This window comes from Podarcis liolepis, assembly GCF_965112155.1.
Source record: "Podarcis liolepis genome assembly, chromosome: 13".
NCBI classification, from domain to species: Eukaryota; Metazoa; Chordata; class Lepidosauria; order Squamata; family Lacertidae; genus Podarcis; species Podarcis liolepis.
The window spans coordinates 18,358,695-18,380,970 of record NC_139573.1 but is presented as its reverse complement, the minus strand read 5'-3'; the positions used below and the strand labels follow the sequence as shown (position 1 = coordinate 18,380,970).

Below are 22,276 nucleotides of genomic sequence, written 5' to 3'. Positions count from 1 at the left end.
CATCGGGGAGCGAAGAAACGGTTGAGAGGAAAGTGGAAGGTTGGGCGCGCGCGCCAAGTTCAAATGCAGAGGAAGGCGGCGCAGTAAGCAGCCCCGAAAGAGAGCCAGGTCCTAAAGCCCGGCGCAAGGAGGCAGGAGGGTCTGGGTCAGCGTCAGAAGAATCCCGGAAGGAAGAAGCCCCGGGGGGTAGAGGGACCCAGAGGAGGACAGTCAGGAGGAAAAGGTGGAGCAAGGCTAGGATATTAAGTTGGTGCACACAGGGCGGAGACTCAGACGGAGCTTCGCCGACCTAGCTACTAGGCGTAGAGTTGCGCGCAGCAGCGTGAGAATGGAAACTGTAATTCAATAAAGACTTTTACTTAATGACCGCTGGCTAGCGTGATCCTCTGTGAGCTAGGATCTTCAAGCAGCTCTGACACAGATTGATTGATTGATTGATTGATTGATTGATTGATCCATCCTTACTGTTATGACCAGATCTTTCCCAACTGTGTTGTGACACATTGGTGTGTCAGCTGCAATGTGTAGGTGTGGCATGCGAATGCTACCTGTGCTCCTCATGGGGCTGGAAGGGGGTTAGTTTAACCTCCACTTTCCTAGTAAAACTGAATTACCGTATTTTTTTCATGTATAAGACAGTGCTTTTTGCTAAAAAAAAAAAAAGGCAAAAATTGGGTGTTGTCTTATACATGGATAGTGAATGCAGAGAGGGGACGTGCGATTAATGGCAGCGGCAAGCAGGAGATTGGCAGCGGCAATTGGGCGGGTGATTGGTGGCTGCTGCAAGGCCTGCTGGTGATTGGTTGTGGCTGCGGGAATTGGGCAGGCAATTGGCAGTTGTGGCGAGGTGGGCAGGTGATTGGCGGCTGCGGCAAGTGGGCGGGTGGTTTGGTGGTGGCAACGAGCGGGCAAACAACTGGCGGCTGCAGCAAGGTGTGCGATCGGCAGTGGCTGTGGCAAGTGATCGGCAGTGGCAGGCAGGCAGGTGAGCGACTGGTGGAAGTGACCTCTCCCACCCACCACCCCAAAAATCTAAACAACTTAATTTATTAAATTTGGGTTAAAAAAAATAGGGGTCATCTTATACATGGGGACTGTACATCTCATACAGTCTTATACACTGAAAAATACAGTATTGTGTTGCAAAATGATGCATGTATAAAAAGTGTGTTAGCAACATGAAAAGTTTGGAAAGCTCTGGTCTAGACAGTCTGCCTGCCCTCCCAGATCTTCCTAAAATCCACCACGGGGGCTTGCAACTCTCTCTTCTCTGTTCCCTGTGCAGAGGAAGGTGACTGAGATGATCAAGGGCCTGGAAACCAAGCCTTATGAGAAACAGTTGAGGGAGCTGGGTATCTTTAGCCAGAAAAAGAGGAGACCGAGAGGAGATATTGTAGCCATCTTCAAATATCTTAAGAGCTGTCACTCACATGGAAGATGGAGCAAGGTTGTTTTTTCCTGCACTGGAAGCTAGGGCCCAAACCAGTGGGTTCAAGTTACAAGAAAGGAAATTTTGACTAAACATCAGGAAGAACTTTCTGACTGTAAGAGCTGGAACAGACTCTCACGAAAGGTGGTGGACTCTCCTTCCTTGGAGGTTTTTAAGCAGAAGTTGGACGGCCATCTGTCATGGATGCTTTAGCTGAGAAAAGCCTGCATTGCAGGGGGTTGGACTAGATGACCCTTGGGGCCCCTTCCAACTCTATGAAATAAGAAGCAAAGATGTTCTTCCAAGTGTAAAATTTGTATTTGGTCTAGCCAGCAGAAGCTTACAGATAAGGGAGTCCTGGAAGGGTCCAGCGGCCTCTAACGCCCTAAAGGCGCAGTGCTTTTCGCAGCATCTGTTTCTTGTGCTTGACGCACACCCAGTACCTGGAAGTGTGGGAAGTGTGGTTAGTGGAGGCAGAGAAACTCCTGGGTCCTCTGGGTCCAGAATGGGGCCTGGTCTACACATGGAGGCAGAATGAGGTGGCAGAATGCTGAGATGGCGGAGCAAACTATATCACTTCAGACTGCAGGTGGGAGATGCCATTTCTCTTTTTGAGGCTGTGCACATTTAAAGCTCGTGACTTCTCCCCCCCCCCCAAATAATAATCCAACAAAGTGTAGGTTAAGAATGCTGGGAATTGTAGTTCTGCGCAGGGTAAACTACACTTCTCAATATATATATATTTTTGGGGGGGGGAGTCAAGTGCTTTAAATGCATGGTGTGTTCACAGCCTTAAATGCTCCTCTGCATTTGAACTCCCTGCAACACAAATCAGAGAGAAAGGCTCAAGACTTGCCCCCCCCTTTTTTTGCTGCTTCTTGCTACAATCTCAACATTCTCCAATCTCACATGGCTGCATATGGAGCGACTGGTCAGCATTTCTCAAACATTTTGAGAACTGCCCCCTCCTCCATCTCCGGACTTGAATTTAAACCCAGGTCTGCTTTCTGGAATCCTCTGTATATGCAAATACCTGCACACGGGGGGGGGGGGGGACCCCAGTCAACTAACTTTCTGAAATTAACAGAAAGCAGAAATTAAGCATGTATTAACTCTGCTTGGATTTGAATATCCTGTGTCCATCAATCAAGTTTTCAAAATCTTTTGGAAATCTGGTGGCAAGAAAGGAGAAGTACAGTGGTACCTCTAGATACGAACGGGATCTGTTCCGGAGCCCCGTTCGCATCTAGAGGTAAACGTACCTAGCGACGGCACGTCTGCGCATGCGTGCGTCGCTTTTCGCCGCTTCTGCGCATGCACATGACGTCATTTTGAGCATATGCGCAAGCAGCAAAACCCAGAAGTAACGTGCTCCGTTACTTCCAGGTTGCCACAGAGCGCAACTCGAACACGCTCAACTCGAAGCGTATTTAACCCGAGGTATTACTGTAATAGAAATGGGTAGGAGATTTACTCTGGAACATTGAGGTCCAGAAACGAGATTTCTGAAAAAAAGGCAGCCAATGTTCTCAGAAATCTAAATTCCACACCACATTCTATGCTTGTACTCCTTTGAAAGGCCACAGTTCAGTAGTAGCTTCAGTAAGCTCTATGGGTTGCAGGCAGTCCCAGGTCAGTCGACAGAGTCGACAGATGTGGGTCAAGTGAATGGGAGCAGCTGGTAGCAAGAGCTCCTGGGTTCCTTAGGATGGGAGAATGATGGTCTTGTGTACCACAATAGGGTTGGTGCCCAGTGGCTTCTTTGGGAAGGAAGGCAAATGCCGGTCAGGAAACCTGAAAATTTAGACTCTCGGATTCTACGGGAAAGGGAGAGAACTCTGCAGAGCCATTTACTCACACAAGAACAATTGAGGTCACCAACACAGACTCGCAAACAAAGAAGAGGTAAAGAACAACTTCATTATATTCTGCAAGGCGTCTGTCTTCCACTAGGGGGCAACAGAAACATCCTTTTAGCCTCTTGCGTTTGGCCGGGATGAGCAACCCTCTCTTATCTTGGTCCCTGGTCCAGCCACCCAAATGGTGGCTTTCAAATGGGAACAGGAAGCGAGAGTTACAACACGTGTTGGGAGCCAATTCTTAACAGCCAAGAGTGGAGGCACCAATGGCCACTTTGTGCACAAGTTTGGGAACAGAAGGCAGAAGCTGGAAGCCCCCCACCCACCTCGGTCTTACCTCCACAGAGCTCTCCATCAAAGCATTGGGTGGCGATGCGTAAGCAGGTCCAGCAGTCCAGGACGGGGCCCTCAGTCACCGCTGCAGAGGGAGGAACAAGGCAGGGATCTGGGGGGCCTCGCTGGTGCATCCAGTTCCAGTCCAGGAGGCTGTGTGGGCAACTTGGGGGGGCGGAGGAAGGGCTCTGGTGGGGGAGGGAGTCTGATACTTACTGCAATCCTCAGAACAAGCTGAAGGGTGAGGGTGGAAGAAAAGAGAGAGGCCTGGTTTAGAGACATAAAACCCAGACAGAGGGAGTCTCACTGAGCTGGCATGCAATTTACAATTATGTTGTAATAAACAGAAATCTGCCGTTATTCCCTTATGGGGGGACACAAAAGCCCTTATAGAGTTCTTTGCAGGTTCTCCATCGGTCGGAGAAAATAACAGAGGCCAACCAGAGAATATTGAGAAGCAAAGCAGCTAGTGAGCCTGAACTGTTGCAACAGGGTGCCCCCCTTCACACGCAGGGGAAGGAGGAGGACCCCAAACAAAGTGTGCCCACCCTTATATAGACATTTTTAATTGCCAGCCCTGGAGTCCCAGACCACCCCCAGATACATCATACCTACATCACAGAAAGGGCAGTCTACAACAGAAATCTGAGTGCATTGTTTACCTCCTGTCTGGCAGGTTACCTATTAATGCTTACTTGATTGGATACCATGGGGAGCCTGTCCAGTCTTTTGTAATGATAAATACTTAGTTCCTGAGCCAGGTCACAGGCTCACCCTATTCATACACAGACATACCCCTTAAGACAGGATTTGTGAAGGAAAAGACAATGGGGAGGCTTTTCCCTGACCTTGCAGAGAAATCATTTGGTCAGTTTGGGAGTCAGAATGGTTTCAGGGCTGTTTTCTTGTGCTGCTTCAGACATGTGGTTTATATATTTATGTACATGTTTTGCTTGGTACGTTTATTATATATATATATGACCTTAAATTTTTTATTTCAATGTGCAAGGAATCAACTCAAAGTTTGGCACATCATAACCCACCTCTGCCTACCAGTGCCACAGCAATTCAGTTCCCCCTTTTATAACGAAGTTCTTCCTCCAAGTGAGCACGTTCTGCCCAAAAAACAAATATGTATATTTTAAATCTACATCTGGCGCAGCAAGTCACCTGCTCTTTTCTTGTTCCCCCATTTTCAACCTCACTGAACTGTTGATGTTTAATGCAGGAAGTTGTTACACGGTCATTATTCTTGCGTTTGTTATCGTTCTGTATTTAGCCGTATATTTTTATTCGTAGGTTTTATTCCTGGCCATATCTCCAGGGTCAGGGCCCACCCTCTCCAGGGCACTTTGCATGGTGCCTGCAAGGCCCCATCGGTCAGCTGAATTCCTTCAAATGAATTTGGCCTTGAAAGAAGTTTTCTGCTGTAGTCAATAGCACAGGCTGCAGTGTGCACTTTATGGTAGTGATTGTGTGTGTGTGTGTGTGTGTGTGTGTGTGTGTGTGTGAACAAACGTTACACCATTCTGCAAATGTGCCTGTGGTCCTGAAAAGATTGACAGTCCCTATCCTCTACCATATATTGTTTTTCTGTTAGCTATATCCATTTGGGCACCTCTCGAGATAATGTAACCAAATTTTGCATGATGGGTCCTGAGATCAAAGCAGGAGCATGTTTTGTGTCTAAGTTTGGATATAATTGCATGCCATCCTTAATCAGGATTGCGGACTGAATCTTTGAAAACTGCATCGAATTTAACCACTGATTTCGAAAGCGCACCGATTTTGACCGCTGATTTCGAAAGCACGCTGATTTTGTTTCTCATTGTTCCTGAGCAATGCTGGCTACAAGACTGCCAGTATCGGTATTTTATACACAGGGAGAGGGCACCCCTGGCCGACCCTGAGCCCCAACCCTGACCCCAGGATTCCCGGATAAAGGGGGAAGTGAAGGTCAGGGCAGTGGGTTAGAATAAGAGGTGCTGGGGCCTTTAACTACCCTGGTTTCCCTTCCCGACTGGTACCGAGGTCGGCGAATTTCTCCAGCGACTGCTGCAGGCGCATTCGCAGAGATACCCGGAGCTGATACAGAGAGAGTTGCCACAGGAAGACGCCTGAGGAAGGAAACAGAGCTTAAGGTTTGTTAGAGGGAGATAATTCCTAAGGTGCTGGGTTAGAATTTTAGCTTGGCAAAGCTGCACAGCACATAAAAAACCTGACCTCTCAAGTTATATTTAGGATTAGGGTTAGTGTTATGTACTGAGTTGAATAGGATCCCAACTGTAGCAGTCTGATTGGTCCTAGAACAATAGGATCCAAAATGCAGCAGTCTGATTGGTCCTAGAACAATAGGATTCAGAACGCAGCAGTCTGATTGGTCCTAGAACAATAGGATTCAGAACGCAGCAGTCTGATTGGTCCTAGAACAATGCAGCAGTATGATTGGTCGGCAGGAGCCACCCAATCCAGCTCCAGATAGAAGTGAATCCACAACCTGATTGGCCTACAGGAGAATTCCGGAATTAGCCAATCACGTGCAGCCCATTGTGTAAATAATGTACAGTATATAAAGCAGCTACTTTGAGGGGACTTTCATTCCCTCCTCACCACTATGAGCTGAATAAAGAGCATGAGTATATTTCAGTTAGAAATATACTTGGAATTAATTCTGTCACTAAAATATCAATCCTGGCTTTGTGGACTTCCATCATTGGCTTATCTGGGTTTCAGGCAAGAGTCTCTCCCAAGCCCTTTCTGGAGAAGCAGGGGACTGAGCCCAGGATCTTTCACTTGCAAAAATGGATCTCTGCCATTGAGCTACAGGTCTGGGATCAAATCAGGGGTCCCCAACCTTTTTGGACCCATTTCCTTTGGAATACCCATTTCACACACAAGAACTGGCAATGTTCAGAATCTCCTCCCCCACAAAGTAAAACACATACACCCTAAACAGCAATAAAGAAATAAAATTAGGGGGCAGGGGCCTTAGCAAACACAAAGAGGAGATTTATGAGGCCCCATAGTCCCCATAGCTGGGGACTTGGGTTAGGTCGTGAGCGCAGGAGATCGGAACTTCAAAGCTTAGGAGAACCACCTAAATATTTGGGTGGTCTCCGCACCCCACTCCCTATGCTGATTTAATAGCTTTATGAGATTCAGCATTTAAGTAGGACTGGGGAAATTTGTCCATTTTACTTTCTCTCTTTTTCTCATTTTTCCACATTTCCATATCAGTTTGCTTTTGCTTTTTTTTTTAAGTCCTCCAGAAAATTTCTCAGCATTTTAGTGTGATTCCCACCCCCATCTCCCAGCATACACCCATTTTTTTGTGCTATTTTGCCTCACATAAACATTTTGGCAAAGCAATTTCCCCATATAGAATGCATTTCGGTATGCTGTTTTCACTAATATATGCATTCATGTGGAACGCCCTCCCATCAGATGTCAAGGAAATAAACAACTATCTGACTTTTAGAAGAAAACTGAAGGCATCTCTATTTAGGGAAGTTTTTAATGTTTGATGTTTTATTGTGCTTTTAATATTCTGTTGGGAGCCGCCCAGAGTGGCTGGGGAAACCCAGACAGATGGGTGGGGTATAATTTTATTATTATTATTATTAACAGGCAAAAATAACCCTAGCCTATGTGTCTCCCCACAGATTATTTGGCTGGCGAGCTGCTTTTCAAGATTTGGAGAAGTGCGGATTTGGGGAGACGGCTGTGTTTTCGTAGGTGTAAAATAGGTTAAGTACACATTTCGGCAGAAACTGCATCTAATTTCTAACCTACAACCCAATCCCAAATGCAATCCCATACCCCCAGCTCCTTCTCTCCTTCCCCCCAGCTCACCTTTCCAGCTTTTGCTGCTCTTGATGTCCCTCAACTGACTAATAACATCTGATTTGATAGACATCACTCCTCGGACATCTGCAAAAGAGACATTTGTGGCTGTAACCTCAACCCTTCTCCACCCCGCCCCAGATGTTACAGCCCTGCCGATGCTTCTCTGCTCAGTTCGCACCCAGCACTCGCTCGTGCATCTTTCGGAGGAAGGTGCCGTGCAAGTCAGCAAAGGCCTGGATGTGCCGTTGTATGAGGGCGTCTCGGTCAGGAAGGTCGGCTGGGAGCATTTCCAGCAGCAAGGTGGCCACAGAATCCAAGAAGCGGCGGTCACACTGAAGGCAACCAGCCACCGCTTGGAGGGAGAAGAGCCAAAGGGGGAACACCAGCAGGAACTGGGGCGCCATTGCCTCTTCCCCTACACTGCGGTCGGTGAAAACTCTTCCGTGAAGTCAGGTACCACTGGAAAGGCAACTACCTCCATGACACATGGAAACGTTGCCAAGGAGAGAGAGAGTAAATAGACGGTGCGTTTGGCGCTAGTCTCTGTGATGCTACAACAGGAAGTGATGTAAGAAGCAGGTGAGGAGCTTGGCTCGGAACAAGCACTACCCTGAGCAGGAAGCGGCTCCTTTGTCCTGGTTCCTATGGCCAGGATATCGCTGCTCGGCTGGCTGGCCTGGTCCCTGCCAGTGCAGCTGGCAGCCACATGCCTCCGTTGCTGGCCAGATGCCATTGTCTACTTCGGCTACGACTCCTATTTGCTGCTTGGCCAGGACTCAGAGGCCACCAAAAACCTGGGGAAGCTTTTCATAGGCAGCGCTGAAGACCTCGCCGCCTATGGCAGACACTATTTGGGTACAGAATTAAGAGAAGGCGCAAGCAATGTCCATCGGATACTAGGGAGGAGCTTCTCCACGGGGATGCAAAAGGTCCCCGTTTCTGAACCTCCAAATGGCACGTTATCCAGCTCCCCATTTTATTTTATTTTACAATCTGAGTGGGTCGAAAGCCTGGAACTTACTTATTTAATTACAGTACAGTGGTACCTCGGGTTACATACGCTTCAGGTTACAGACTCTGCTTACCCAGAAATAGTACCTCAGGTTAATAACTTTTCTTCAGGATGAGAACAGAAATTGCGTGGTGGCAGCAGGAGGCCCCATTAGCTAAAGTAGCGCTTCAGGTTAAGAACAGTTTCAGGTTAAGAATGGACCTCCGGAACGAATTAAGTACGTAACCAGAGGTACCACTGTACTGCATTTATTTTCTCCAAGGAGCTGAAGGTGGACTACATGGTTCTCTCGCTCCGTATTTAACCCCCTACAACTCCCCCAGCGAGGTAGGCTAGGCTTCTGACCAGTCAGAAATCCAAGACCGAGGCCATTCTGGGTCTGAAGAAGCACAGCTGCAGTGGGATAATACCCTGGAAAGTACAAAGCTGTTGCTGATTTTGCTAATGACTCAAATGGCTGAAGAGAACAGGTGTCGCCCCTGCTTGCCATGGGGAATCTGTGGCCCTCCAGATGTTATTGGGCTCCAACCAACTCGCATCATCATCCCCAGCCTGTGTTGCCAATGGTTATGATTGCTGGGAGTTGTAGCCCACCAGTGTTGTGGGGGAGGGGTCACAGGTTTCCCCATCCCTGGTCCAAGGAACCAAAGAGCCCGTGGTCTTGTTGAGCACAATGATAATATGCAACTCTGCTCTGATTAAATTCACCCACATAGATTTCTCGGTTGTCACTGGCTGCAGTGAGCAGGAAGAGTTGGGCAGCAGAATATCATCTGGCGAGGGGAGAGGAGGCTGAAGTTATAGCAGTGGGCGGAATGGATGATGAAGACAAGTTGAAGCCATCTGCTCCATTTTGTATAGCGTCCCTATACAACACCCTGTGTGCAGCAATCTATTTCATTATTTTCATTTGGGTAATTTATACAAGGCTTAACATTTTTGACAACACCTAGAAGTGGCTTACGAAATGCCATCAGATGCTACAAATCAAAATACAGTCAGATTAAAGCCCATATTTTAAAACAGCACAGTCAAACAGGATTTTCTTATTGGAAGCACTTTTGTGGTCGGAGTTTCAGGGATGCAAACTTCCATATGGAACCCATACACCATAGCAAACTTGGCACCCACTTTCCCTCCCACAAGCTGTGAGAATGCGCATGGGCCTCCTACATGCGACTCTACGTGGCGTCATTTAGAGCACATGAAAACAGTGTCCTTAAGAACTGTCAGGGTTGCTCAGGGGCCTCCCCAGGGCTCCTCAACAAGAGTGGGAATGGCAGATGAGCTACCATTGCCGATTTCCCATTGCAACCTGCGCCCTCGGGGAAATATTTTAACATATTCCAGGGTGCCGTCTCAGCAGGAGGCAAAGCCAACATCTACCTGGCCTAGTGGCTTCCCTGATTAGACTGGGAGTGCCGCAGAAGTAGCCCCAAATATTAAGGGATGCTCAGGGATCCCAGGCACACCCACAGGTCCTTAGCAGACAGCAGGCATGTAGAAAGGATTCCTGCAGTTAGGGGTGTGTTTCTTCCTCAACTGCCTCACCTGCACGCCCGGTTACCCTCACCCTTTCTCGGTCCTAAAGGCCAGGATTTCTGAGGCATTCAAAGAACACCAACTTAGCTTCCACCGTGTGGGAGGGTGTGTTCAAAACAGAGAATTAGGAAAGATTCAGGTATCATTGTTTTGGTTTGTTTCCTCTGCAGAACGGGAACATATGGAGCGTGAGGCTGGGACTCTCTTTCTCCACCTTGAACAGATTATCAAGAAGAGTGGGAAAGGTAGTTGTTGTTAGCCTGTCCTCCTCTTCCTTCCAGACTTGCCTGCAGCACAACTATGCCAGGGAGCCATTGATTGCCATTGCAGTAGCTCCTAACCCACACACGCAAACACAAAATACCCCCAAACCCTCCTTCTCTCATTCCACCCCTTGGTGGCCCCAATTAACCAGGCAATTGATCAGGTGCTGACCCTTCTGCTGAACTCAAAAGCCTTGGCTTCTATCGACCCATTTCTCTTTCCCTACAGATCATGGGAGCCTTATGAGGGAGGCAGAGGAGGAAAAGAAGAATTTTGTCAAGCGATTGGAAGAGGCATCTAAGGCCTTTGTGAAGGAAGGTAAGTGCTTGAGGGCAGAACCTCTGGTCAGAGGCATACAGCTGAGGGAGAACGTGGCCCACACATCATGGAGGCGACAGGGTTTGGGAGGTGACCTGTTGGGTAGGGCAAGATAGGGCCATGGAGTCCTGTGAGTGGGAAGCGATCGCCTTTCTCTAGTGCTCATGCCTTTGTTTTTCTCTTTTATATCCACAGTCTGCAGCCTTTCCTGTGGTGAGTCCGTCTGTCCAAACTAGAGGGGCATCTGTCTGGCCATATGGTGTCTGCTGCCTTTTTTTTAAAGTGTCCGTTTTGTGTGTTTGTTTGTGTGTGTGTGTGTGTGTGTGATGCCAGTTATAAATGGTGGATATCCATTCCTTGCAGCCCCAGGAAAAAGAAGGTAGTAACCAGATCAGGAATAAATGAAAACGATCTCATCCAGGGATTGTGTGTGCAAATGCAGGTTGCCACTGTTATCCGTGTTAGTGCTTGTGAAGTCAAAGAGGAGACTTTACTGGTTATTTAAATTCATTGCCAGTTTTGTGCCCTTGAGTTGGTTCAGGTATACCACCAAACCATGATTTTCACTAAGCACACACTCAGATTTGAAACTACCATGTCCACACGTGCAGGGAAATAAATAACAACAACAGCAACAACAACAACATTATTATTATTATTTATACCCCGCCCATCTGGCTGGGTTTCCCCAGCCACTCTGGGCAGCTTCCAACACAATATTAAAATACAGTAATGCCTCAAATATTAAAAGCTTCCCTAAACAGGGCTGCCTTCAGATGTCGTCCAAAAGTCTGGTAGTAGTTGTTCTCTTTGACATCTGGTGGGAGGGTGTTCCACAGGGCAGGTGCCACTACCGAGAAGGTCCTCTGCCTGGAATAATTCCAAATAATGGAAATCATTATTTGGGTAGTTTCTCGCTGTCCCCTGAAGAATATCTAGCTGCTATCTGAAGCAGCAGCTTCCAGGACGGGATCAGCATTCCAAACCATGGTTTGTTGGTTCATAGGTGACACCAAACCTTAGGTTTCATACCACGTTTCAGCTCCTGGTTTGATGGTTTGATGGTCGTTCTCAAATCATAATCTGCCGAATTGATTTGGTCCAGACATCATGACAAACCATAGCTTGGCATGACATCTGAATCAACAAGAGATTGGCAGAATGTTCAAAAGATGTCATTGTCTAATGCAGGGGTCTGCAACCTTTAAGACAAAAAGAGCCACTTGGACCCGTTTCCGAAGAAAAAACAACAACTGGGAGCCGCAAAACCATTGCGACATTTAAAACAAATATATCTCCGGAGCCACGATCTGACAGCGGGCGGGAAGGTGACGTCGGGACGGTGCGTGACTAACGCATGCACCGCCCCCGTGCGATGTCACAGCCAGTACAGCGCCCGCCACCGTGGGGAGTGTCGGGGCGCACAATGCGCCTCCCCCCCTCGCTAGTATCCACCCCGGAGCCGCGGCAAAGATGTAAAAGAGCCACATGCGGCTACGGAGCCGCAGGTTGCAGACCCCTGGTCTAATGGAATCCCCTTTTCCCTGACATTTCCACAGCCAAGTCCCGGTTCCGACCCTACGAAGTGGCACAGTGTTCAAACTGCCAGCTTATCAAAGTTTCCTGCCTTGACCCCTTTGTATGTGCAGGTAACTTGTCTTTCTATACCTCTATCCCTCAACGTCTCCCTCCAGTCACAGCATCTCTCACTACTCTCTGTACATGTCAGTACAAACTGAGAGCCAACGTGGCCTGGGGCACTTCAGCTGGAGCCTTGAACACCCTAATTGGGGCCCATCTCCTTTACTTTTGCCTAATTTGCTCTGTAACTATCATGTAGACATCGGGGTATGTATCAATATTAATAATCCTTAAAGGTAAAGGGACCCCTGACCATTAGGTCCAGTCGTGGCTGACTCTGGAGTTGCGGCGCTCATCTCGCTTTATTGGCCGAGGGAGCCGGCGTACAGCTTCCAGGTCATGTGGCCAGCATGACTAAGCCGCTTCTGGCAAACCAGAGCAGGACAAGGAAACGCCATTTACCTTCCCACTGGAAGTATTTATCTACTTGCACTTTGACGTGCTTTCGAACTGCTAGGTTCGCAGGAGCAGGGACCGAGCAACGGGAGCTCACCCCATCGCAGGGATTTGAATCGCCAACCGTCTGATCGGCAAGTCCTAGGCTCTGTGGTTTAACCCACAGCGCCACCCACATCCCTTTTAAGAATCCTTACCTTCATGCAAAAACGGTACTTGGCGGTTTTCTGGTGGTTTTCTTTGTCCCACCTTGGTCTCTCAAAACTTCTGCCTTCTCAAAAATGTTATCCTGTTCCTTTTGCACAGGGCCCAATGTTGTTGCAGCAGTGCTGGTGCCACTTCTGCTCTTGCTTGGTATAGGAGCAGCATGGTGGTAAGTTCATGAATATTTAGTCTTTGTGGATACGTGTAATTTATTCATTTTTTATTTTTGCAAAACCGTAGCTCAACTCCAGGGCAGGGAGAACTGGGCTACACAACAGAGACTTAGAATAGCATCAAAAGTATGGCTGGGTAAATGTGGTCCTCCAAATATTTTGGATCTTTGTTACTCCCATCAGCTGCATCCAGCATCACTGAGAGCGAGCCCAGAGGAATGTTGGGAATTGTCCACGGATTCTCCACCCCTGGCTTAGGGGAATGAGCCAATGACTCAAAATAGCCCTCGTTCAAACCTATTCCATACCATGAAGGTCACATCCATGCCGTTCCTTTCAAGCACATGGCTTCCCCCAAAGGGTTCTGGGAACTTTGGTTTACCCCTCACACAGCTCGTTGCCAGGATTCTCTGGGGGAAGCCATGTGCTTGAAATGTATGGGATGGATCAAGCTGAAGTCACCTGGCAAGACAGCTTGAGCCTCAATCCTCTTTCTGCGGGAGACAATGTATGCAAAACCCTTTGAACGTTGGAAGCACTTATTAATTAAAATCAATATTATTATTATTCCATCAGCTTTCCCTGGCGGCCTGGGAATGAGCAGCAAAACTAAAACATATGTCTTGCCATGCTCTTAAGGGAGTTCCTCTCTTTAACCGCAGGTATCGCCGTCGCAAACAGAAGGAGCAAGGAAAAGACAAGTCTTCAGGAGATGAGGACAGCTCAGAGAGTTCTGAGTGGAGCTCTGATAGTTCAGAGAAGGCGGATGCCAATCCAATATATGCAGAAGTTCCAAGCACCCCCATATATGCTAATGTCCCAGCACATGCTGATGTCCCAACATATGCTAATGTTCCAAACCCTCCAGAATTCACCATCCCAAGCCCTCCACCCTTTGATTAAATAGTTTCCAATGGTGATTTCCCATCAGGTCTGTGCTTTGGAGCAGTACTGATATAGCCCATTTTTTCCTAAACCAACCCAACCCAAAACTGATTGCAAACTTAGCTTGCTTATATATTCACTGGGTTAAGTCAAAAGGCAGGAGTGGAAACAGGCAAGTTATGGCACAATGAGTGGATGGAGGGGTGTGCAGAGTTAATGGCAGAGTTGCTCTCTGGTGGGCGGAAGCCATGGTTATAGATACAAGCTACACAATGACCTGTGAAAGATTCAGGGTTCCAAGCACTGGGAGTAGCTTGAGTGAAGTGGACTTCCTCTTCCTGCAGCTGGCAAGTTTATATCGGAGAACTGCTGTAAAGTAGCTGTAAAGGATTTGTGAACCATAAGGCTGCAAGTTCATACCTCAAAATCCACCAGCCCCTCTGCGACTCAGATAGGCTAATAATATGTGGTCTGGCCTTATTAAAGGTAAAGGGACCCCTGACCATTTGGTCCAGTCACAGACGACTCTGGGGTTGCGGCACTCATCTTGCTTTACAGGTCGAGGGAGCCGGCATACAGCTTCTGAATCGTGGCCAGCATGACTAAGCTGCTTCTGGTGAACCAGAGCAGCACACGGAAATGCCGTTTACCTTCCCACTGGAGCAGTACCTCTTTATCTACTTGCACTTTGTGCCTTTCAACTGCTAGGTTGGTAGGAGTAGGGACCGAGCAATAGGAGCTCACCCCATCACGGGGATTCAAACTGCCAACCTTCTGATCTGCAAGCCCTGGGCTCTGTGGCTTAACCCACAGCACCACCTGCATCCCTTGTAACCTGACCTTATTAGGTTGCTGCAAATACTTAGGGTAGGTAGGAGTGGGTAACCTGGGGCCCTTCAAAGTGTTACCGGACTCCAGTTCCCATGAGCCCCAAGCTAGCAAGGCCACATTTCAGGAATGGGAGCTGTAGTCCAACAATATCTGGAAGGCATGAGTTTGGGGCAAGTGTCACTGTATTGTATCCTCTCTGTATTGCAAAGGAGTGGCTAAGGGGCAAATTCAGGATATGAGAAAGAACAAACTTGAGAGAGGAACCAGCAGCTTGGTGCCCTTGATCTTGAGGCCTTATTTACATAGGCAACAGAATGAGGTAGCAGAATGGGTTGTACCACTTTGAATTACAGGTATGCGGCACGGAGGTTGTTAGAATATATATATATATTCCCACATGTAAACAGAATACAGCGCTAGCAAGTAGGAATGGCTAGATGCTCTCCAGCTAGCTTGATTTGCAGGGACCTTTATAGATTTTAAACAAGCGGGGAAAGATATAAAAATACCACCCACCTGATGTAGCGTATGCGTTGGTTAAGCCCAGGCTACCACTTCAGTTTGGTTTCATAGGTAGGCCAAGGCTCTTCTCCTAACAGACAGCAAATGAGCATGGCTGAAGCATCTATATGGCGGCCGAGGAAGGCATCCTGCAACACTCCCGGGTTGAGAATGCTAGCCAGGCTGTCAATTATGGAGAGGGGAAAAGGTGTGGGAAGGGAATAGCCTTTCCTCTAATTGGGTCCAAAGGGACTTGCTGCCCACACCCAAGGCATCATCCCTTCCCTGAATGGTTACATAATACATGCTTGCAGGTTATTTCAAGCCACTGCCCCTTTAAGGTGCCAGTATGAATTGCTGCCACATCACAGGGAGCATAATCATTCAGCCCCCAAGCCCACCTTGCAGCCCCCAAGCCCACCTTATCGTATGCAGAGGAACCTAATCTGCTAACAGAACCAGCCTGCAGCACAGACAGGGCCATAAATCACTCATGAGGCAATCCAGTGGCCCATTTTGCCTACAACAACCAGTGCTATTTGAACCCAAAGCACCCTCTCAAGGTCCCAAGAGATACTGGGAGGAAATAGCAAACCCTTGTAAGACCGCGAGCAAGCACATCCAATCTCAAGTCTTTTGTCTGTATACACTTCCAATGCACACTGGACAAAATTAAATCACATTTTTCCGGTGTGTGTGTGGGTAGAGTGGGGTTGGAGTCTGGAAGGAGCTTGCCCACTCAGATCTCCGACACCTGGGGAGCCCCACATTTGTTACCCCCATCTTAGCCAGTCCTAAGAGTTATTGTTGGAAGTCATTGTTCTTCTGCCTAGGTACGACTTACTGGTGTGGGTGCAGGAGGAGGGTGACTTCATGTTCTCATATTTCTGTGGTTCTAATCCTAACTTACCTCGACATTTCCACCTTCAAAGCCCTCCGGCCTCTGATTTTGTACAAGGGGAGCTCAAAACAAAGGGGTGTGTCATCTCAGGAGAGGCTCAGTCTCGTAGGAATTCACTGCATAGGAAAATGATGGCCTAAGTCAGGGATGGAGACCTTGCCGCCCTCCAGATTTTCTAAGGTGCCATTTCCAGTCGCTCTGAGCCAGCACGGCCAGTAGTGAGAGATGCTGAGAGTTGTAGCCCAGCAACAATCGCGGGGCAGGGCAGCACACAGGCTCCACATTCAAGGTTGAAATGATGAACATTGCCCTCATCTTCCTCCCGCCCGAGCCCAGCTCTGCCCTTCTCCCTCAAAAGCAAACCCAGGGGCCAAAGCCTTTGGGTGCCATAGAAGAATTTCCATTTATTTCATTTCATTAATAGCGTTTTTCTGATGCATACCAGGGTAGGCTTGGGGGTCGGGGTGGGGAAGATAACGGAAGGGATGGGGTAGAGCCAAGAGGGGGAGGGTCACATACAGCCACTCTTCCCCACCCCAACCCCTTGACCAATGACACAATGATTCTGCAAATATACTGACTGGTGTCGGGAGGAAATTATCCCCTGGCATGATTGGGGGTTTTTTTTTGGGGGGGGGGTGGCGGCAGCAGCAGGGAGATGTAGGATGTCCCACCCACTTTAGAAACACAATTGCAAGAGATTTGGGGTGGCAGAGGGTGGGGGAAGAATGAGGGATTTAGCAGATTGTCCTGGGTGCTAATGAGTAAGCGCCCCCACCCCCCGTAGCATAAAATAAGAATCGACAATCACTTACAGCAGCAACACATATACACATACACGCACACACACACGCACACAAACACGCACACGCAGCCTCGGACCCTCCCTTTCCCCACAAGCTGTTGGCTCCCAAAGGGCCAGAATCAGCCCACCTACCCATCTCCCCCCTCCCTCCCTCCTTCAACAAGTCTTGAAGAACGGTGGGGGCTTCTTCGCTGTGCTGCGCTGTCGGAACAGACGGAGGACTCCGCTGTTTTACAAGTCAAAGATGGCACGTCCTCTCTGGGGTCTCAAGTGGGTCAGCAGTGGGAGCAACACCCCCAACCCCGCAAAAAACCCTACACATGCACACAAAGGGGGAGGTTGCAGCAGGAAGGGGAGAAAAGTAGGTCATGTGTGGAGAGTGGACGGCTCAGACTGCATTTGATCACCCCTGTGCGAAGAGTGCTGCAAAGTGGGGTCCACGGGTTGTGGGTGTGGCTGCGTGTCCTCTCCTCTCCCCACCCCCGGCTCCCTTTTCAAGCAATGCGCACTGTTGGCATAAGAGAAAGAGAGGGAGAGGGAGAATTTCCTCCTCCGCAGGGACGTTGTTGCTTTGTCCACACTCATCGTCCGAGTCCTCACCCTGGCCTGCTGCAGTCCAGAAATGGAGAAGAGCGGCTGGGCTTTACAGATCCCCTGCCGTTCCACATCTGGCAGGGGGCCTTTGGCTGTTTCTGGGCTTCCACAAAGCAGGCCAAGAGAGAGAGAGAGACTCAAATTCTGCAATAGTCCCCCCCTCCCTCCCCGGACACGTTGCTGTTGGAAAACGTTTTCTTTTTTTAAGGTTCTCAAGAGTATCGATCCTCCGATGGCTTCCAGGTTCCTTCTTCACAGCAGGCTGTGTTGGCTGTTCCAAGTCCCCACCCCCAGAGGTGTGATGCGCCGATAGGGCTCCACGATCCTTGCAAAACGAAACAAAAATGGTGGCTCCCTTCGGCCCGGGAGTCTGCAGAGGGAAGGCGGCAAAGTGTAGCGGTGGCCTCGTCGCCCTGTGAGGAATGATGGTCCAGCCCCCCTTTCCAGATCCAGCTTTTGGTCTCTGACCGCAGATTAGTGGTATCCCGCCTGGCCCCGGAGACGGAAGAGACAAGTATTCCCAGTGTCTCAACCATTCCCAGGTGTAGTGAAGGGGGTTCACTGACGTCACCCCCTTAGTGGAAAAAGAAGAAGAGGCAGAGAAGGGCTGGTCCCAGCACAGGGGTGGGGAAGGAGGGGATGGAGATGTAACCAAACATCTGGAAGGGAAGTGGGGGAGTGCCTACCAAAATAAAATCATAATTTAAAAGGACAGTGTCCATCTGTCTCTCCCCCCCCCCCACTACCCACAAGGAAACTTTGTTTGGAAGGGCCTGGGAGGCAGGTAGAGGCACATGGCCACTTCTCTTCCTCCATCCCTTCTGCAAAAGGGAAGAGAAAGAGAGAGAGAGAGAGACTTATGAAGGAAGGTGTGGGAGGGGTTGACCAAAATAGGATAATCCCCCCTCGCCTTTCAACATGGGAAGGGTTTCTGTGGCCAATACGGGAGAGGGCACAAAGAACAGCAACAACAACCACCTGCCTTTGGAGAAGACCCACGCACACACCCCTCAACGCCCCCCACAACTCTAGATCTGTTGTTGGTTCGTAGTTCCCTCCCCTCAAATGTGACGCTGAAACCTCAACTTGAGTTAGAGAAGGGAGCTGCCCCTGCTGCCGACAGAGGACAGCAGAAATGGGGTCTCCCAGCTGCCCTGTAGAGCAGCGGGGGAGGGGGGAAGGAGGAGCTCTTCAATTAAGCCCCCAAACCAAAACCAAAAAGAGAAAAAATTAAGTCCAGCCTACCCCCAACATGGGGGTGGAGGAGCTCGCAATAAGGACTTAAGTCTCTTCCCTTCCTTCTCTCTGCCCCCGCCTTCCCGGCTGCCCCGTTTTGTGGGTGGAAACTAAGGGCCCCCCCTTTGCAAACTGGGAATGTGGGGGGGTGACATCCCCACAGGGCTAAAAGATCCCCCTGATTATAGCAAGAAGGGGTTGGTGCTGCCCATGGAGGCGGCTGAGGTGCTGCTGGGGACGACGCCAGTGGGCGGCAGGCTCTGAGGGGGCAGGCCCATGGCAGGGAGCCCCATAGTCGGGACAGCGCCCAAAGGCTGCACCCCCACCATGGGGGAAACGGAGGCCAAGGGCATCCCAGGGGCCATGGGGGAGACAGAGACCATAGGAGCTGCGGCAGGGAAGGCAGGGGGCGCCGGCTGAGACAAAGGGAGGACCGGACTGACGCGGAGCTGGTTGAGCGAAAGCGGGGCAGCAGCCGTCGCCTGGAAGGGGTTTGTAGTTGAGGCAGACGTGGCTGGGGCTGGGGCTGAACCTGCAGCGGATGATAGAGGAGAGAGAAAGGAGGAGGAGGAAGAAAAACAAGTTAAAAGGAACCCCGAAGTCTCCCACCTTCAACTCTCAGGAGCCTTGGTTTCCTCTGTAGCCCCATAAAACATTATCAAGCTCTGTAGGATCAGGCCAGTAGCTCATCTAGTCCAGCATCCTATTCTCACAGTGGCCTGAGATTCCCAGAAGCAATTGTGGCTAGCAGCCATTGATAGCCTTGTCTTCCATGAATTTATCCAATCCTCTTTTAAAACCATGCCAGTTGACGACCATCACTGCCTTCTGTGGGAGCAAGTGACAGTGTTTAACTACGCGCTGAAGCATGGAGAAGTATGTCCTTCCAGCTCAAGGAAGGCCTGGCTTAAAGCAAAGAGGACTTGTCTCATTTGCACCTTATAAACAAGGTCAGTAATACTGAACTGACCTGTGGCTCCTACATCCAAATCTACTGCATGAGCCTCCAAGGAGCCAGAAGTTGTGCTTCCCAACCTCCCCGCTCCAAGCTCAAACATCAGGCTGGGAGCAGGACAGGGCAGTATGGAGTAGTAGAGGAGGTTTGCGCATGTTTGTGAAGCAAGTTTCTAGACCTCATGGCTGTGATGTTATGCATGAAGGTGCTGGGCAGAAGATTTCTGGTGGGTAAGGTGGGGTCTCTGCCTTGCATAAACCCTCATCACAACAATGAGACTCAATGTGGCGAAATTACACAAAATAAGCCGCACAAACCAACTTCACCTGCAAATTTCTCCCTCGTTTACCCTGGAAGAGATTTTTAAGCCAATCAAGAGGTTTGCTTTTAATCCTGCTTCAAAACAGCAAGCCCCATAAATAGGGAGCCAGACAAGAGAGTCCTGGCAAGAGCTTCCTGCCCAACTAGATTCATGCAGATATAAGAAGACGTGGTTCTTTCCCTACACGTTCTGACTTGTATGACTCAGCCAAACAGAACTAAGGAGATATCCTTCTCTCTGCCCTGCTTGAACCCCCAGAGTGCCCTGGCCCCAGAGCACTTACCAGGGGCTAAGAAGGGGTTGGAGGCCTTTGCAATGCTAGAGGCAGTAGAAGGCTTGCTGACCAGGGAGTCCAGGTCGACGAGGGCAGCGTTGGGGCCCAGAAATGACTCTGGGGTCTTCCGCGTTGGCTTGGAGATCTCGGGCAGCGACCCGCCCATGGAGGCCATGTCAAAAGTGTTGGGGCTGTCAGTGCCACTGCCAGGTCGGCAAATGGGCACCTCCCCGGCTAAGAGGGACAGCTCACCTAAAGAGAGAGGGAGAGAGAGAGATTGGTGGGGGCAGACAGGAAAGAGTGGTGAGAGAAGGGAATGGAAGATGCAGAAGAGCACAGATCAAACATGGAGGGAAAAGACAAAGGCCAACAGAGATACACCCTTTGGTTTTTGCAACAGTCATAGGCACACGCTCCCAATTCGAATCATGCAAGGGTCAGACAAGCTCCAGGATAAAGAAGCCGGAAAGAGGGTGGGGGGGGGAGGAGAGAAAGAATGAAAGAAAGAGACCCCTCTTCAAAGTACATGCAGGAACAAAACTGGTCCGTGGGGTGTCACTTCTGAGCTGAGTTTGGCTGACCCAAGAAAGGGCAGAGGGCAATGCCAGGAACCGCTGCCACCCAGTCCCGGGGGTCGAGAGTAAGGAAAGTGGCAGGCAAGAGACAGGGACATGCAGGGCGAAGTGGAGGTGCAGAGGTGAGAAGGCGGAGCCATGCAGGGAGCAGGGCTCACCTGTGCTGCTCCCGGATTTGGGCAGTGCCGGGCGCAGGCTGTCGAAATCAGAGAACTCGTCCCCATCCCCGGGGCTGCCAAACTGCTCAAAGCCTCCGCCAGCTGGAGGGGAGGGACAAGGCAGAAGGGGGAAGGGGGTGGGCCAGCAGGGTTAACAGGAGAGCAAGGGCGGAAGGGACCCGTTCCCCGCAGACTCACACAATCCTGCGCTGGGGCTCCGTTCCCTGCATCTCGTTCGTGGGGATAAGGCACCCAGGAGCCCCAGTTCCCAGCTGGCCTGACCCAAGCCTCCCTCCGCCAGGCCAAGGGGGCTCAGGAGCCCTCGCTGTCCCTCACCTGCTGTGCCATTCGTGCTGGGCTTGGAAGGGGAGCCACCCCAGGGATCAGAAAACGTGGATGCCGGAGCCCAAGGATCGGGCGCTGGTTTCCCTTGGGACGTGGGAGCTGGTCCAGATGACCATGGATCTGTGGGTGGTGCTGCCGTGGTCCCAGAGGAACCTCCACCTGGGGGAAACATCAAGCGGGTCAGACTTCATCAGTGTCTGGGGAAACATCCTGTCTGCTGTGCATCAGGACGGACGTGTATGCGTTTGTGTTACACCTAGGAGTCCCAGGTTGACGCAGACAGAACGGTAATTTAGTTCTCTGTGGCCAGTGGGCGTCGTGCCTGAGATGGTAAGAAAGCTCTGCGATGAGAGATCCCTGCATCTTTGCGAGGTTTGAACACTCACAGGGAGCTGCTGCCTTCTACCGAATCGAACCGCTGGTCTTTCTAGGCCAATGATGTCTGGCAGCAGGCCTCAGGTGGGAGTTGTGTTCCCATCGACTGATAGTTTTAGCTGGGGTGGGGTGGGGTGGGGGGGTGGCCCAAGGAAGGAACCCGGGACCTTCTAAGCACAAAGCAAATGTTCTTACCATGGAGCCACACCTCCTCTCTGGCAAATAAAATAACACCACCCATCAAACAGGGTCAAATGATGAATTGCCTACTAGTAAAAAGAAGGAAGGGAAGGGAGAGTCTTGAAAGGAAAATTGCTGCAGAGCCGAAGCACAAGAGTTATTATTTAAATGTATATCCTGCCTGTCTTCCACCACACAGCAGAAGGGGGTAGACAGAGAGCTAGCTGAAGTGGTGATTCCCACCTTGGAAGGCAGAGAAACCCATAAATGTATCTTTTTTCCTGGTAGGGGGCAGGAGAGAAATGAGTAAGTGAGGAAGGTC

At 49.8% G+C, this 22,276-nt stretch overlaps 3 protein-coding genes and 1 long non-coding RNA gene across 16 annotated transcripts in view; 2 read left to right on the top strand and 2 right to left on the bottom strand.

The window, feature by feature from the left end:
- Positions 1-1,728: 1,728 nt before the first annotated feature.
- On the bottom strand, positions 1,729-8,013 carry IZUMO3 (IZUMO family member 3). 2 transcript variants are annotated; one of them, XM_083469351.1, is made up of 7 exons: positions 7,646-8,013; positions 7,474-7,551; positions 5,649-5,738; positions 3,838-3,855; positions 3,626-3,706; positions 3,288-3,378; positions 1,729-1,872 (listed from the first exon to the last, which is right to left on the bottom strand). In XM_083469351.1, exons 1-7 carry the CDS (start codon positions 7,869-7,871, stop codon positions 1,815-1,817), a joined length of 642 nt encoding a protein of 213 aa, XP_083325477.1. In that variant the 5' UTR covers positions 7,872-8,013; the 3' UTR covers positions 1,729-1,814. The 2 variants fall into 2 exon arrangements, 1 of the variants encoding a protein (XP_083325477.1); XR_014518087.1 differs by lacking the exon at positions 3,288-3,378 and having other exon boundaries at positions 1,815-1,872; positions 3,626-3,855.
- Positions 5,656-13,944, top strand: TEX51 (testis expressed 51). 3 transcript variants are annotated; one of them, XM_083469348.1, is made up of 8 exons: positions 5,656-5,762; positions 7,284-7,367; positions 10,192-10,266; positions 10,514-10,603; positions 10,799-10,816; positions 12,163-12,252; positions 12,947-13,013; positions 13,680-13,944. In XM_083469348.1, exons 3-8 carry the CDS (start codon positions 10,203-10,205, stop codon positions 13,918-13,920), a joined length of 570 nt encoding a protein of 189 aa, XP_083325474.1. In that variant the 5' UTR covers positions 5,656-5,762; positions 7,284-7,367; positions 10,192-10,202; the 3' UTR covers positions 13,921-13,944. The 3 variants fall into 3 exon arrangements, with proteins under 3 accessions (XP_083325474.1, XP_083325473.1, XP_083325472.1); XM_083469346.1 differs by lacking the exons at positions 5,656-5,762; positions 7,284-7,367 and adding an exon at positions 8,038-8,322; XM_083469347.1 differs by lacking the exons at positions 5,656-5,762; positions 7,284-7,367; positions 10,192-10,266 and adding an exon at positions 8,033-8,322.
- Positions 13,945-13,961: 17 nt separating this feature from the next.
- LOC310690456 lies at positions 13,962-16,986 on the top strand. Its single transcript, XR_014518089.1, has 2 exons — positions 13,962-15,444; positions 15,583-16,986. It is a non-coding gene; the product is annotated as an uncharacterized lncRNA (long non-coding RNA).
- EPN1 (epsin 1) overlaps positions 16,514-22,276 on the bottom strand; it is a 33,337-nt gene continuing 27,574 nt past the window's right edge. For 8 of the 10 annotated variants that reach the window (XM_083469317.1, XM_083469318.1, XM_083469313.1 and 5 more), the window contains 4 exons: positions 21,391-21,558; positions 21,055-21,156; positions 20,331-20,573; positions 16,514-19,302 (listed from right to left, as the gene is read on the bottom strand). In XM_083469317.1, the coding sequence (XP_083325443.1) occupies positions 18,953-19,302; positions 20,331-20,573; positions 21,055-21,156; positions 21,391-21,558 (863 nt within the window). In that variant the 3' untranslated portion in view covers positions 16,514-18,952. The remainder of the gene's footprint in view (positions 19,303-20,330; positions 20,574-21,054; positions 21,157-21,390; positions 21,559-22,276) is intronic. The other 2 variants (XM_083469321.1, XM_083469316.1) reach the window with 1 other exon arrangement.

Excerpts from the sequence above, each read along its gene's own strand:
- IZUMO3 (XM_083469351.1), bottom strand. The coding sequence starts at position 7,871 with ATGGCGCCCCAGTTCCTGCTGGTGTTCCCCCTTTGGCTCTTCTCCCTC. Across the intron at positions 5,739-7,473 it reads GAGCAGCAAAAGCTGGAAAG|GCGTCTTCCTGTGGCAACTC; the intron begins GTGAGCTGGGGG and ends TTCCTTCCTCAG. Across the intron at positions 1,873-3,287 it reads GTGACCTCAATTGTTCTTGT|GTACTGGGTGTGCGTCAAGC; the intron begins GTGAGTAAATGG and ends CCACACTTCCAG.
- TEX51 (XM_083469346.1), top strand. The coding sequence starts at position 8,112 with ATGGCCAGGATATCGCTGCTCGGCTGGCTGGCCTGGTCCCTGCCAGTG. Across the intron at positions 12,253-12,946 it reads TGACCCCTTTGTATGTGCAG|GGCCCAATGTTGTTGCAGCA; the intron begins GTAACTTGTCTT and ends CCTTTTGCACAG. Across the intron at positions 13,014-13,679 it reads GGTATAGGAGCAGCATGGTG|GTATCGCCGTCGCAAACAGA; the intron begins GTAAGTTCATGA and ends CTTTAACCGCAG.